At 39.4% G+C, this 16,698-nt stretch overlaps 1 protein-coding gene across 2 annotated transcripts in view; it reads left to right on the top strand.

Annotated features, from left to right (window-relative positions):
- The first annotated feature begins 1,239 nt into the window (after window positions 1-1,239).
- The window catches only part of KDM1A (lysine demethylase 1A), a 62,846-nt gene continuing 47,387 nt past the window's right edge, over window positions 1,240-16,698 (top strand). For both annotated transcript variants that reach the window (XM_081307325.1, XM_081307324.1), the window contains exons 1-2: window positions 1,240-1,777; window positions 11,263-11,428. In XM_081307325.1, coding sequence (XP_081163451.1) covers window positions 1,424-1,777; window positions 11,263-11,428 — 520 coding nt within the window. In that variant the 5' untranslated portion in view covers window positions 1,240-1,423. The remainder of the gene's footprint in view (window positions 1,778-11,262; window positions 11,429-16,698) is intronic.

Here is a 16,698-nt window from a genome sequence, read left to right as displayed (position 1 = left end):
TTTTTTTCCCCTCTTCCTGCTTACTTAGTTGTTTGTTTTTAATTTAACTTCATTGAAGTACAGTTTACAGTAAACAAATACACCCATTTTGCATGCCTAGTTCATTGAGTTTTGCTGAATATTTACACCCCTGGAACCATCACTCCATTCAAGCCAAATCATTTCCATCCCTGGCTTTGATAATCCCCTCCTGGTCTTTGGCGGTCAACCCTTAACTCTTATTTCAGGCGACCACTGACTGGATTTTATTCCTAGAGATGAGTTTGTTTGTTTTTTTTTTTTAAACGAGTTTTTGTATTTTATGTAAATGGCATAGTCTTGTTTGAAAACTAGTCTTTGAAGAGACAGGCGACTTAAAAAGGCAGATTTATAGCCGGGTATGGTGCGGCATGCGGGAATCCCACTTGGGAGGCTGAGAGTCAGGAGGATCGGAAGTTCGAGGCTAACGTGGGTAATCAATAAGACCCTGTCTCAAAAAAAATAAATAAATATTTAAAAAAAAAAAAAAGGGCTGAGGATGCTCCGTGGAAGCGTGCCCTTGGGTTCAATCCCCAGGACCGTGGGCAGACAAACAGGCTTCTATCTGTGTAACAACTGGAAAGAAGCTCGAAGAACACATGAACTGTTCCGTTGGCTCAGCAAGGGATTCCTTGAATAATTAAATGAAAACTCCGCCACCACCCCCACCCCCGGCCTCATGGTGGTTTGGAAGACCCGACTGGGGCGTAGAGCAGGAGGTGGCTGGGCGCGCGGGCGGGGGACGTGGAGTGCGGGCGAGGGCGCGGCAGGAGTGGGCCGGGGTCCGGAGACCCGGGAGAACACGAGCAAAGGCTTGGGGACGAGGAGCAAGTCCACGTGGACTCCACCCTGGATTTCCTAACTCCCCTCCGTCTTATTACCACCGAGACTGTGTGCCCTTCACAAGTTCAAGCAGTTACACTTCCATGTGCCTTCCCCCCACTAGACTGTACGTTCTTTGAAAGAATAACTTCATGAGCATTAGTAAATATTGGTTGAACGGACGAAAGAGCGGAGGACGGAGGGGATGAACGATTCAAGTCTCTGGAATAAAGAAAGGGTGGCCTTCGGAGGTGCAGTTTGGTCCAGGAACACCAAGAGCATTGTCGGGGCTGGATGCAACTCCCAAGGCTGAGGGGGCGCTCTAGACCAGCCTCGCGCTCCAGTCCATGGCGTCGCTCTAGCTGCAAAGCCGGCGCTCTATGGCAGCGGGGGCGGGGCCGGGCTCGGGCGCGGCTCCGGGCCTTTTTGTCCCGACTCGGCGGGAGCGCGCGTGGGACGAGCGTACGCGGCGGCTGTTGGAGGCGCTGGGAAAGTGTGAGGCGCAGCGCGGCGCGGCGGCTCCGGACCCACGGAGCGACAGACCGAGCGGCTCCGGCGGCCGTCGGCGGCCCGGCGGCCTGAGATGTTGTCCGGGAAGAAGGCCGCGGCGGCGGCGGCAGCGGCGGCGGCGGCGGCGGCGGCCGGGACGGAGGCCGGCCCCGGGGCAGCGGGCGGCGCCGAGAATGGCTCCGAGGTGTCCGCGCCGCCCGCGGGCCTGTCGGGCCCTGCCGAGGTCGGACCGGGAGCGGCCGGGGAGCGCACTCCCCGCAAGAAGGAGCCTCCGCGGGCCTCGCCCCCCGGGGGCCTGGCCGAACCGCCGGGGTCCGTCGGGCCTCAGGCCGGGCCTACGGTGGTGCCTGGGTCTGCTACCCCCATGGAGACGGGAATAGCGGAGACCCCCGAGGGACGACGGACCAGCCGGCGCAAGCGGGCCAAGGTGAGGCCGGAGCGCTCCCTACCCGGGGGTCCCCGCCCCGGGCCGCCGGCCCCGCGACCACCGCCTCGCCTGGCGCACGCCCGCGCCGCAGCCGGCCGGGTGGGGAGACGAGGGGGCACCGGCGCGGCCTTTGTGTTGGGACCCGCGGCTTCGGGCCGGGCGGGAGGAGGGGTGGCGGCGCCGTCCCGCACACCTTTCCGTCTCCTGGGTTGGGAACATGGCTTCCCGGCGTGGAGGCGCGTCGCGCTGCCGGGGGCACGGCTCGTGGGCCGCCGCCGAAGTGTCAGCGAGCGGTTCCGCGCTGTTGGTGGCATCTCGGTCCAGCAGCCAAGGGACTGGAGGGCGATGCTCGAAAAACCGCCTTGGAAACGGGTCGGAAAAGAAGAGAACTTTTTTTTTTTTGTTTGAGCGCTTGCTGTAGGCCCAGAGTTGCAATCTTTGATTTTACTCTGTCTTTTGATGTAGTCTTTATAGACGAGGAAGCCGACGAAAAGGGCTTGGTCAGTTAGTGCAAGTGGGAAGAAAAAGCCGCGACACCAGACAGCACACACAGAGTGTGCCAGATGCCCAGCCGTTTTACTTTCTCTAAGCACCAAAGGTCAGGTCACTGTTAGCCTCATTTTGGGAATGAGTAAACAGAGACACTCAGTTTAGGTGACTTCCCTCAAGTCACAAAACTAGTAAGTCATAGAACTGGCATGTGAGTCCCACGCTTGTGGCAGGGTATCATGGAAACAAAGGACCACATGGGACACCACTAATAATAGTATGTAGGGCACTGGGTCAGTCTTAGGGCAGAGTCGAGTGTTTTTCTGAAGAGTTCATTTCCTAGTTCAAAAAACTGGAAATATATGTAGATAGAAAAAATATCTAAGCCAGGTCGGGGATGTAACTGAGTAGCAGAATACTTGTTTACATTGTGTGGAGGCCCTGGATTCCATCCCTGCGGCACAAAACAAACGAATACGTAAATAAATATATGAAATAAAATTGTACAGTTTATGTCATTTGCGCTTGTAAAATTACCTGTGGGGTGTTCTTTGTTTTTGAGACTCATCTGTATTGTCTAGACTGCTCTCCCAATTTCTGGGCTCCAGAGAGCCTCCTGCCTCAGCCTCCTGAATAGCTGAGACTACAAGTGCATGCCTCTACGTTCAGCAACTGTGTATAATTTTTTTTGGTTTGTTTTTTTCTTTTGGGACTCCAGATTGATCCGGTCTCTTTAAGTTCCTGTGGGCTGGCCTTAAATTTGTGATCTTTCTACTTTAGGCTTCTGAGTTGCTAGGACATGACACCCAGCTACTGTGTGTCATTTTGAAGTGCAAATACTAGGTCTGTACAGATGAGGAGCTTCTTGAGATGAGTATTGTCTAGACTGAGAGCCGTCAGTTTCAGCTGCCTGCTTGGGAGACTTCTCTATAGTATGTCCAGGGCTGTGTAGAAAGAATTTCGAAGAAAAATTTGGGGGCTTTTTACCAAAATATGGGATAGAAAAGCAGAGGTTGATGACCTCAACTTTCAGAAATGAAATAGAGGACAGAAGCCCAATAGGATTTTCTTTTGCCCTTTTAATGAAAAGGATAGCCAAAAACCATGTGGTATTGTTAAAAAACCAGATTCATTTATACCAGTTACATATGATAAAAGTCAACATTTTATTTATTTGTTTTGCAGTACTGGGGGTGAACCCAGAGGTGCCCTTTTTATTTCTTATTTTGGGACATGGTCTTGCTCAGCTGCCTGAATGCTGTGAACTTTCATCCTCCTTACAAATGTGTGGCACTGCACCTTGCCTCACCATTTTAAAGTGTACAGTTCAGTGGTTTTTATGATTTTCACTTGGCACTACAATTTTAGAACATTCTAGTTGCTCACCAGAGACACCTGTATCATTAGCAGTAACTCCCCAGTCCTCCCTGTCTCCAGCCCCTGGTAACCACTAGTCTACTTTCTTACTGTATATGGATTTGCCTATTCTGGATATTTTTATATGGCATGATATGATATGTGTCCTTTTGTATTTTGCTGTAGCATGTTTTTATATACCACCCTTTGTTTATCCATTGATTAACATTTGGGTTTCCACTTTTTAGCTGTTCTGCATAACATGGCTGGGAACTTTAACATTTTTTGTGTGAATGTTTTTCAGCTCTCTTGAATGTATGTCCATGGGTAGAATTACTGGGTTATATGGTAATTCCATTTTAACTTTTGACATTTTAACATTTTTCCACCGAAGCCACACTATTTTACATTTTCTTTTCTTTTTTTTAAAATTTGTTTTGTTGCCAATGGATTTTTCACTTTATTTGTTTATTCATATGTGGCGCTGAGGATCGAACCCAGGGCCTCACACATGCTAGGCAAGTGCTCTACCACTGAGCCACAGCCCCAGTCCTATTTTACATTTTCACTAACAATGTTTGAGGGCTCCAATTTCTCCATATCCTTAGCTTTTATGTCTTATTACAGCCATTCTAGTGGTATCTCATTGTGGTTTCTTTTTTTTTTTAATATTTATTCTTAAGGTTTTTTTTAGGTGGACACAATATTTTTATTTTACATTTATGTGATGCTGAGGATCCAACCCAGTGCCTCGGGCATGCTAGGCGAGCGCTTTACCACTGAGCCACAACCCCAGCCCCTCATTGTGGTTTCTTATGCACTTCCATAATGAGTAATAATGTTGAGCATCTTCTCATTGGCCACTGTGTATCCTTCTTGGTGAGATGTAAAATATCCGTTCAAATCCTTGGATCATTTTAAAAAATTGTTTTGATGTAAGTTCTTCATTTTAGTTATGAACATTCTTAATCTTGATTAGGTCCAATTTGTTTTTTTGTTTGTTTGTTTCTAGTCTTACAGCTAAGAAAACATTGCTTAATTCAATATTGTGAGGATTTATGTGTTTTCTTCTAAAAGTTTTATAGTTTTAGTTTTTGTATTTAGGTCTATGATCCTTTTGGAGTTTGTATATGTGTTGAGATAATAGGGGGTCAGCTTCATTCTTTTGCATGTGAATTGTCCCAGCACAATTTGATGAAGTCTGTTCTCCCTCCATTGAATAGTCAGTACTCTTGGTGAGTGATCATACATATAAGGATCTATTTTTGAACTCTCAGTTCTGTCTCGTTACTCTATATTTCTTTCCTTAGGCCAGCATCACACTGTTCTTATTATTCTAGCATTGTATTAAGTTTTGAAGTCCCCAAGTGTGAGCTTTTCAGCTTTGTTCTTATTTTCAAGATTGTGTTGACTGTTCTCTTTCCTTTCTGTTTCCATATGAGTTATAGGGTCACTTTATCAATTTCACTGAAAAAAGGCAGTTGGGATTTAGATTGAGAATTGTATTGAATCTGTTGATCAATTTGGGGCATGCTGATAAGATTTTTGTCCTTCCCCTGAGTTTATTTGAATTCTGATTATACTGTTTTTTCCGTTGTGGTTAGCTCCTAGACTTTTAAAAGAAAAATGAGTTATGTGTTGATTTAGGTAAGCAACTAGAAAACAAGGACCTGGGAAAAAGTTACTCGTTCATAGCCAGTTTTGGGAGCCAGAGAAAAAGGCCCTCAATGAATCGTGTGTCTATTTAAGGAGTGAAAAAGCAAGCTGAGACCAGAGTAGACAGACCAAGCTTCAGTGTTTCTGGGGTGTATGCAGGGAATATATCTGTTTTGGGAACCCTCTTAAAAAGTTAATTGCATAATTAAAATTTAGTTTCAGGTTATTGGGATGGGTTCATGCAATTGAGGAGTCTTCAAGCTTAAGTTTCATTAGTTTTATAATAAAGTCACTTCTGGGTGGTATATGCAAAATATTTAAGTTTTGAAATTGGTAAATTGGTTTGGGACTTCAGGAATACTATACAGTTTGAGGAAAGGTGACCCTGAGTTAGGCCTTGAAAGGATTGTATAGAATACTTGATTTGTGCTGTCTAGTATAGTGGCCACTAGCCACATGTGGCTATTCAAGTTAAATTAAAATTGTTTCCTCAGTCACAGTAGCTGCGTTTTCAGTATTTAAGAGACTTTTTTGGGGGCCAGTGGCCTCAATATTGGAAACACAGATACGGAAAGTTTCCTTTATCACAAAAAGTTCTCTCTGCACAGAACTGAACTATGTGAAATGAAGTACAGACCATAAACTTTATAAGAATTTAGAAAAGGGGAAAATAAGAGTGGTAAGTTTAGAATAATAGAAAATAATTTACAGAGGAAGTAGGCCTTGAATTTTAGACACTGGATTAGAAGAAAGAAAAAGATTGAAAAAGCTTTTAGGGAGTTTAGGAGTGGGTAGAATAGCATTAAGGATTTCTTGACTCTAATGTGTTAAGTAATGAGAGGGCTAAGTTTGAATTGAGCCAGAAAGCTTACATATGCTAATTTAAAATTTTTGGCACTCATCTGTTTTCTGAAAACCTCACCCTTTTGGAAAGTCAGTGGCATCTGTGCCCTTGTTCTAAACAGGGAGAAAGATTTAAAAAATAAAAAGACTGGAGCTTTAAGGTGATTGGAAATTGAAACAGTATAGTAACAGTGAGAATGAGAAGGAAGAGATTAGAGATAAATTTTTGAGAGTCGTCAAGTGTAAGACTAAAAACAATTACCCTTCTTCAATCTGTGCTGGGATATTTTTAAGACCTTGGTATATAGTGTATAAGTAGTTGTAGAACCTAAAGTCTTTGGGGTTTTTACCTAGAGATGAGAGATTTCCAGTACTCTGGGTTCAAAGATTGAACTATGCCTTTTTTTTTTGCGGGGGCGGGGGATACCAGGGATTGAACTCAGGGGCTCTCAACCCACTGAGCCACATCCCCAGCCATATTTTGTATTTTATTTAGAGACAGGGTCTCACTGTTGCTGAGGCTACCTTTGAACTTGAGATCCTCCTGCCTCAGTCTCCAGAGTGGCTGGGATTACAGGTGTGCGCCACCTCCTGCCTGAACTATGCCTTTTTGCAGGGGAATAGTTTTATTTTTTAGAGATTGTATGCTTCTTTTAGATGACCTTAAAGCTTTATTAAATGGAGAAATCTTTTTATAAAATACAGTTTTCTGCAAGATCCCAAAACAAAATACTTGCCCTTTTTGGAATAAGAAGTTTAAATTTTATCTTTTATTTTAGTTGACAGTCTATGAGAACATGAGGCTATTGGAGAACCAACTTTGAGACTGGAGATAAAACAGTATGGTTTCAGCCTTACAGTCCAATTTTATTTTTGTATTTTGTTTTATTTGTAAATTATCATAACAATCCAGTATTAACAAGTACTACAGATTATGCCTTTTTTAGCTTGCCTTGCCATCTTTCTTAGGAGACTCTTAGTTGAATAGAGATGGCAGAAGAAACTTCATTCTTTTTTTTTAATTTTTTTAATATTTATTTTTTGATTGTAACTGGATACAGTATCTTTATTTTATTTATTTATTCTTTTTTTTTTTTTGAGAATTTTTAATATTTATTTTTTAGTTCTCGGCGGACACAACATCTTTGTTGGTATGTGGTGCTGAGGATCAAACCCGGGCTGCACGCATGCCAGGCGAGCGCACTACCACTTGAGCCACATCCCCAGCCCTATTTATTTATTCTTATGTGATGTTGAGGATCTAATCCAGGGCCTCCCACGTGCTAGGCAAGTGCTCTACCGCTGAGCTATAATCCCAGCCCCAGAAACTTCATTCCTTTTTTTTTTTTTTTTAAGAGAGAGAGAGAGAATTTTAATATTTATTTTTTAGTTTTTCGGTGGACACAACATCTTTGTTTGTATGTGATGCTGAGGATTGAACCTGGGCCGCACGCATGCCAGGTGAGTGTGCTACCGCTTGAGCCACATCCCCAGCCCCGGAAACTTCATTCTTATGTCTACCCCAAACTGAGTTATCCAAGCAGGGCAAGTTAATATGTTGGTTAATGTCTTTGAAGTGTTAAGGCTTGGTTTAACACATAGCTACATATATTTATTAGTTATATACATATATGGTGTGTGTATATATATAAATATATATATATATATATATATTTTTTTTTTTTTTCTGGAAATTCAACCTAGGGCCACTTTACCACTGAGCTGTATCCCCAGACCTTTTTTATTTTTTAGAAAGGATCTTGCTATTTTGCTAAGACTCATCTCAAACTTGGAATTCTCCTACCTCAACCTCCCAAATGGCTGAGATTTCAGGTGCCACTGCACTGGGCTCCTTGATAATAACACTAAAAAAATGAAAATCACAAATGAAATTCCAAAGAACTCTGTGGCTCTGTGGAACAGTAGTTTCTTTTTAAACACTGCCTTTAGATGTTCCTGCTTCTGCCTCTACTAATTTTTCTAATCTCTTTTTCCTGAAGATTAAAAGCTCTGTAGAGGAGTCTTTTCCAAGTGTATATTTTGCTTCTTATTTTTAATCATTTATTTTTTACTAGTATATAATCATATATAATGGGTTAATTTTGCCATATTTGAACATCAACATAACGTAATTTGAACAATCTCATTCTGTAGGTATTCTTGTTAATTTCTCTGACCAAACATTGGATTAAACAGTGTTAGAAAAGACCATTTTGCTGGGCTAGGATTGTGGCTCAGCGGTAGAGTGCTCGCCTAGCATGGGCGGGACCCGGTTCGATCCTCAGCACCACATAAAAAAAATAAAAATAAACGGCATTGTGTTGTCCATCTACACCTAAAAAATAAATATTTAAAAAAAAAAAGATGGGCTGGGGATGTGGCTCAAGCGGTAGCGCGCTCGCCTGGCATGCGTGCGGCCCGGGTTCGATCCTCAGCACCACATACCAACAAAGATGTTGTGTCCGCTGAGAACTAAAAAATAAAATATTAAAAATTCTCTCTCTCTCTCTCTCCTCTCTCACTCTCTCTTTAAAAAAAAAAAGATCATTTTGCTATAAAACTTCTCAGTCACCTTTAACCCATTAAGTTCCCAAGTTTTCAGTTCTGTAAATATTTCAGTGAAATTGACCAAGGTGTGCTGTCATTGGGGAATCCATTTGGGGTCCAGGTCCTTGGTTCCTGAATGACAATTGAGCAAGACATGCAGAAGTAATAGGTAAAGAACTGATTTATTGAAGGTGAAGGTGAAAATAGCACTCGGTAAGGTGGAGTGGAGTAGACCTGGAGGGGTGGGGGTGAGGCACAGGCTCAGGGCCTTAATGTCTGGAAATTAGTGTTTCGTATGCTGAGCTGGGAGGCATTCTCTTCCCTACAAGGGCCTTATTGAAGACCTTACGCCATTTGCTCCCATTGGTTACCTTATGGTACCTGATTGGAATACTGTCCAATTTCCCACCATTGGTCATTTTAGAATACCGAACCTGTGGTGGGAGTTATCATGGGCCATAAGTCCTCATGATGGGAGTTGTCATGGTATTGGGATTTCACTTACAGGGACATATGACTCATCACCTTGTCTTGCCCTCCAGAAGCATTTTTACTTTACCCTGCCTCTGCCATCTTGGTGTCCCTGAACTCTTACCTAACAGCTACCTTAAAAACAGTTTGGAGGGGTTGGGGTTGTGGCTCAGCAATAGAGCGCTTGCCTAGCGCTTGTCTAGTGCTTGCCTAGCACATGCAAGGCCCTGAGTTCAAGCCTCAGCACCACATAAAAATAAATAAATAAAATGTTGTGTCCAACTACAGTTAAAATAAATAAATAATCAAACAAATAAATATTAAAAACAGGTTGGAAATGACAATTTAGAGTTTATTATATAATTTACTATTAATACTATTAATATTATCACTAATCATTCACGTTTTACACTTTTCTCAAAAGAGTAGAACTCCAACCATAAATATTTATTTCAAAGTTACATAACTGGCATATTTGTTGCTCAAAGTTTTTTAGATATTCTAGAACTGGGATGATAGGACATAATGTGTTAGTATGCATTATGACTTTAAAACACACACACACACACACACACACACACACACACGTTCCCCCAACTTGGTCTTGGATCCCTTCTTCTTTAAGAGGCTTAGTGTCTAAGGAACATCCTTTAGGAAAAGCTGAACTTCTGCAGTAGAAAGGATTTTGTGTTCTTTGTGTTTGTCTTAAAATGTTTGCATGGCCTAGTTTCACATCAGGAAGTTTTTAGTCATTATTGAATGAATAGGATTGATGATCAGGAGATGGGGATGGGGCTCAATGGTTAAGTGCTCCCTGGGTTACAATCCCCAGTATTCCCCTCCCCAAAAAAGTAGGGATACACACTCATTCATACTTATTTACTCCATTGTGCCATGTACTCTGTGTTCAATATTTGAGTAGATGAACAATATTCAATTCATATGTTAAATTAGGATTCCTAGAGCACTAGTCATAACTTGTCAATTTATTCTTAATTTTTGTTTCCATTTTCTACCTCAATTCCATTCTTTTCCCTCCCCTACTTCCTGCCCTGTCACTCAAATTCTATGGTCATGTCATATAAAAGAAGGAGGGAAAAAAAGAAAACATAAAGTATCCAGATACCTTTAGCTATTTCAAAGACATTTAGAAAACTAAAATAGATTACCCATTCACCATAGTCCATAGGACTATTCATATTGGAAATCTAACACATTGGATATATTATTTGTGGAGACTATGTTATCATTGCTTGATCTCTGTATCTGGTTATTTTAATTGATTTCATTTTTTTATTGAGTCCATAATCAGAACTGTAGTTTCTGAGGTTTCCTGGAATCTAACAACAATTTAACAGTGTTTTAATGTTGACAACTCTTTATAATACTCTGTTACACGTTTCACATTTGGCCATCAGGTCCATAATGCAATCTTCTTTATCCTACACTCCTTTATCCCTAGTGATCCATACGCATGTGTGTCTAGTTCTGTCTTCTATATAATTAGAGGATAAATTAGTATTAAGAGCTACATCCTCAATTTCCATGTCACTTGTTCCTTAGTTTGTTGTAATAAGGATTCTTTGCTCATCATTCAGTTCTCCTAGGTACATTTTTTTTTTTTTAAAGCCAGTTCACCTTTTTTACAATTTTAGGTTGACTGTTGTTATTTGCAGGTTTTACACACACCCTGCCCCCCATTTAGTTTGTGTAATTCTTCTGCTGTTTCTCCATGGAATAGTTAGAAGCATAGGCTTAACATTAGACAGTGATATTCTGGTTAACTATTTTTACCTAACTGAGGGTTAATTTAGTCTTTTGTTGAAACTTCCAATATGTGAGTGTGATACTGAAAAAAGTTTTTAGGAGTTGTAGAGAGCCTCAGAGTCAGTGATTTGAAATGGTCAGTACTATTATGTAAGTTATAGATCAGGCTAAACCTGACTTGATGGTTTCATGATGCTTTTTGTTTTTAGTAATTACCTATTATAAGCTTTTTCCTTGTTGTATGCTTATTTCCTTTAAAATTTGTAGTTCTAAAGCAGTTCATATTCACTAGTGATTTCAAATAGAGTCCTTGATTTTAGATGTTTATTGTATTTTTCCTGGTACAATCTCTATAGGTGGAGTATAGAGAGATGGATGAAAGCTTGGCCAACCTCTCAGAAGATGAGTATTATTCAGAAGAAGAAAGAAATGCTAAAGCAGAGAAGGAAAAGAAGCTCCCCCCCCCACCCCCTCAAGCCCCACCTGAGGAAGAAAATGAAAGTGAGCCTGAAGAACCATCTGGTAAGTTGAAGAAACCAAGCACAGTTATGTTTTATCTCAGAGATAAGAATAAATAGATTTATTCCTGTTCTGCAATATTATTTGTCTTTGTTTGTACTCTGATATTCGGGCTCTTACCTTGTGTGTCTATATGTGTGTATACGTATGTGTGTGAGTGTATATATACACATTCATGCGTAGTGGTATTGATAATCTTTGTGTATTTGTCTGTGTATATGTATATAGTAGGAAAGTAAAGGGTGGTGGTGGAAGGAGGAGAAAAAAATGGTTGGAGAAAACATCAGAATGCCAAATCCAAAGAACCAGTCCTCTTAATGACAGCTCTCAGAATTCACAGATGCAATGATTCAGGAATTGGTCTGGTTAAAACAATACCTTTGTGCTGGGTGCAGTGCTGCACACCTATACTCCCACCTGCTCTGGAGGCTGGGGCAGGAGAATTGCAATTTGGAGGCCAGTCTTTTTGATTCACCAAGGCAACTTAGCAAGAACTTATCTCAAAAATTAAAAAGGGCTAAGGATGTAGCTTGGTATTAGAGCTCCTGTGGGTTCCAGGAAGGAAGGAAGGGAGGGAGAAAGGAAGGAAAAAACACTATTATTTACAACAGATAGTTTTGATAAAACCTTTATGGTGTGGATTAGTTTCAACAAATGCCTTTTCTGGTGAACAAATGTAAAAACTTGGGCGGAAAAAGGAAAGAGGTCTTAGTGCCTGTAATTGTTTCATTGTGGAGCCCTTCAACCAAAGGAATACTGTAAGAGAATACAATGAAGAGAATCTTAAAGAGCAAGCTTCTTATACCATGAAAAGATTATTAAAATTCATAGTATTTGTGTTAGAATTTCAAGTAGCTCTAAAGAATTCTTATTAACATTCCTAGTCCTGATTTTCTGAGGATATTCAGACCAGTAAGGGGGTGGCCTTCTGTTTTGGAGACCAAGCAAAAGCAAACAATTTTTTGAATTCTCTGCCTTTAATGATATTTCGTTGAGTCTTCTTGACTGAAGTTTCAAATAATTTAAAATAATTTCCATGAGGTTCAGGCCCATTTAACTTCACCAATTCTTTCAGTCCTGTGCTTTTTTAAAAAACAGTGCTTGTTGGGGCTGGGCTTGTGGCTCAGCAGTAGAGCGCTCGCCTAGCACAGGCGGGACCTGGGTTCAATCCTAGCACCACATAAAAAAATAAATAAAGGCATTGTGTTGTGTCCATCTACACCTAAAAAATAAATGTTAAAAAAAACACAAAAAACAGTGCTGTTTCAGATCCTATCTGCTATATCTTCCATGACTTTCATAGGTACCCCAATTAGGAACCTATTATGATGAATTTTAGTTTTTGATTTAACCTCTTTTATTTTTTAAAGGTGTTTCTCCTATGGTGTTATAAATTAATAGAAATTATTTTGTTTTTTAAAATGATCAGTATTAGTATTGACACTTCACTTGAGATTTTGTGTTAATTTAAATCCAGGTTTAGAGCTTAAACAAATTCTGACTAAAACTCTTAAAAAACAAAACTATGATTTATATGATAGAAATAAAATGTTATGAATAAATAGTGTTTGGAAATACAGAAAGATTAGATTCTGGGTTCAATTCATCCCAAAAGTCATTATGTTTTTTTTTGTTTTTTAAGAGTGGTTTTTCTAAAACTATCTGAAAGTGATTTGGGGGGTCACTCCTTGCTGGAAGGGTTCTAGTCTCAGTGGCATATGACCTTTGGGAATAATGTTCTGAGCAAGTACCTCAGCAATACTTTCTCTTGTGCTTGATTTTTCCTCCTTGTATGTAAATCTTCAATATTTAACTCTCTTTCCTTATTTTTTCCCTTATCTCCAATCCGTTCCCTTTATCCCTGTCCCTTTGCTCCTCTGTAGTCTTCTTGATTCTTTATCTTTGTTTCCTTTCTACCTTTTCTGTACATCTATGACTGACATACATGTAGTTGCTCAAGAAACTCCTAATGTCTTAATTAAAAAAGGCTCTAAGGATTATACAGTGATGATCTGATGTCTCAGATGCTGCTTCATCTTCTTTTGGTGTGGTTGTCAGTGTCCCCGGGATATGGTTGAATGATTTATCCATAGGTATCAAGTTAATACTTTGTCTTCTGAAAATTTTAAAGCAAATTTTATTGGTGTTTTGTGTTTGTGTGTGTGTGTGTGTGTGTGAGAGAGAGAGAGAGAGAGAGAGAGAGAGAGAGAGAGAGAGAGAGAGAGATTGATTTTTATTTTATAAATATTAGTCATTGTTCCCATAAAGAGTAAATGTCTTAGCAAGGGATTTAGGATTGGGGGGAACTATCCTTATTCTATTGTGTGTAGTTCATTCTATCAGTACTTTTATTGTTTTAGTATTTTTTAGGAAAGTTGAAGTTTTGTTTAAGTTGAAAATATTTTCAGTGTTTAAAGATGTGTTGGCAACAACAAAAACTTGCTAATATATTATTTGTGGTTATAAAAATGTATTTTTTTCTAAAATAAAATTTTTCGGAAATTTTGGTGTGAATTAAGAAGTACTTTTCTGTAGAAAGCAGTGGCAATTGATTAGCTGGTGTAGTTTAGAAACAGATTGGGCCCTGATGGTGAATCATGAAATGCTACCAGGTAAGTTAAATATTTGGGAACTGTCTATACTTACCATGTCTGTTTTCATATTAAAATCAGAATCTTTTAATAGTTTTTAGTTAAAAATTGAATGGAAGCATTATGATATAGACATATTAAAATCTCAGAGAAGATGTATATGTTTCCTTACCAGACATAAGGTATTCTGAAAAGAATGGGTCAAATGATTTGACTGGAGTAGGCTCTCAGGAGAGGACTAAGAAGGAAGCACAAAAGGCAGGTTGGAGTCATGCTGTATGAAGCCTTGTTAGGAATTGAGCCATGTTAGGAGACTCTGGTTGTAGGTAGTAGCACTGAGATAGATGCCTTTTTGTTTTGATAGGTGGTTACTCTATGCTGGCGAACTAGGCAAGCACTCTACCATCTAGCTATCTGTAACCACCGCAGTATTCCCACACGCTGGAGATTTTTGAGCAAGAGGGATTGTATTGAAGTATATATTGTACAAAAATCAATCTGATATGCTCTGTAAGGGTGACTAAAGGAGTCAAAAAAACTGGAATTGCAGAGGTAACCTGTACTATTTTGGTAATTGAGTTTAGTGGATTTTGATCAATGGAAAAATACTCTCTCAATATCAGAAGGTTTTTTTGTTTGTATTTTAGTGGGGAAGGAGTGCTGGGGATTAATGTAGGTCCTTGCTCATGCTAAGCATTTACTGTATTACTAAGGTACACTCCAATTTAAAGTTGATTTATTTTATTTTATTTATGAAAACAGGAGGTTTGTTATTTTGTCTGATTGAATTTATTTTATTGAGAGGAAGAAGTTATCTGTTTAGGCCTAAATATTATTTTTAGATTTTCAATTTTTGGCCATAACTTAATGCAGCGTTATAGCCTTGGTGGTAATCAAAGTGGGTAAATACTGTGATTTTTAATACTGTTTGTATTTAATATCTACCTTTTTTTAGATTTACTGTATTACATATTTGTTTCAACAAATGATGATTTTACTTGCTTTCCTTCTAGTACCTTTTCTGTGAAGATAAAGTTTTGTTTTTTTGTTTTTATGTTTTTTTTTAAGATCATAGCAACTGATCCTGAAGAGATTGCCTTTGAATTGAGTGTGTTTGATTTAGTGTCATGATAGTGGAGCTTCTATAAAACAGTAAAATTTCATTCAGTTGGGCATTACTGCTGAAGAATAATTGCCCTTCCATTTAAGTAGCCTTATATTAGAAAAAATGCTTTTTTGCTTTCTTGGCTCAGTTATTGTGTATCTTAGATCATTCCTCAGTTTCACATTAGTGAGGCTTTACTATATTAACTAGTTTGCCAGGACTTAGATTTTTCATTTTCAAACAAAATCATGATTTAGGCCCTCTGCCCCACAACTTTAGCAGTTGAAATTTACAAGAAAAATCTTACTAAGTTGTCCCTGGATTTAAATTTTCACTAGAGAAATTCTGATTTGGGAAGATATAGTCTATTTTGAGTTAGAAGTAGCTTTGTTTTACATAACCTGAGATTTTATGGAAACAAAGGAAATTTGAAATGAGCTATTAGGATGCCCACCTTTCCTCTCCCCATTTTTCTTTTCTTTGAGGTGGGGTCTTGCTATATTACCCAGGATAGTCTTGAACTCCTGGGTGCAGGCCATCCTCCTACCTCAGCTTCCAAGTAGCTGGTACTACAGGTATGTACCAGGCCCAGCTAGGATGCTTTTCTCAAGACTTTTCAAGTTGTAAATTTCTCAGTAGAGACAGCAGAAGTGTGTGCATGTGTAAAAAGCACATGTGTACATTACCAGTTTTCTAGGCTCAGTTATGGTACTCATATTTCTAGTGGAGTTCAGGTTCCTTTTAAACCATTGGTTAACTCTTCAAGTCAATTTTTTAAGGTTTGGTTAGCTGATTGGTGATAGCTCTGTATTATAATTTATTTTGTTTATTATGGGATGAATTACTTTGTCTCCTTGTATATATTTTTATTGGACCAGAGAAAGTTTTTCCTCTATTTGGATCACAAGAAGCTCTTTGTTGTACATGGTAAATTAGGAAGTATGTGTTAAATAAATTAATGAAAATCAGAGATTTTGGGTTGACGATTTTTGTGTGTGTATTTAATAAATTCTGGACTCTGCTTTTGTAATAGTAAAATTGTGGATTGATGGTATTTTTAAAAATCACATTGGGTTGGGGAGGTAGCTCAGGGGTAGAGTGCTTTCCTAGCATACACAAAGTCCTGGGTTTCATTCCCCATCCCATTAAAAAAAAATCATGTAAGATACAACCTGAATTAGTAAAAATGCTAAATAATAACATATATAAGAGTTATGGTTAAAAAGAATTTAACTTAATATTCAGTCACATTTGATCACAAATGCTATTATTATGAAAATATCTATATGATAAAACTTTGACCAAAATTTTGATTCATTATTCAGCATAGCAAAAATCCAGAAGGCAGAATTTTTTGGATTATCCCTTCAAGTTGATATAGTAGAATTTGACTAGAGAAGAGTTAAATATTGATTTCCTTTCTTTAAAAGGGGGGGAGGGAATGAAACAAAACCTCTATGGTTCTAATATTGTCACTTTATCTTTGTCTAGTTCTTTTCTTATATAAGAAGCCCTGATCTTACCTACAAGGCAGGCATACTGATCAGTTGGTAACAGCCTTGGGTGTATATTGCTAG

Source organism: Spermophilus citellus (genome assembly GCF_964194105.1).
Source record: "Spermophilus citellus genome assembly, chromosome: 9".
NCBI classification, from domain to species: Eukaryota; Metazoa; Chordata; class Mammalia; order Rodentia; family Sciuridae; genus Spermophilus; species Spermophilus citellus.
Note: the sequence above shows the minus strand (reverse complement) of the source record. Positions and strands in the feature narration are given on the sequence as shown.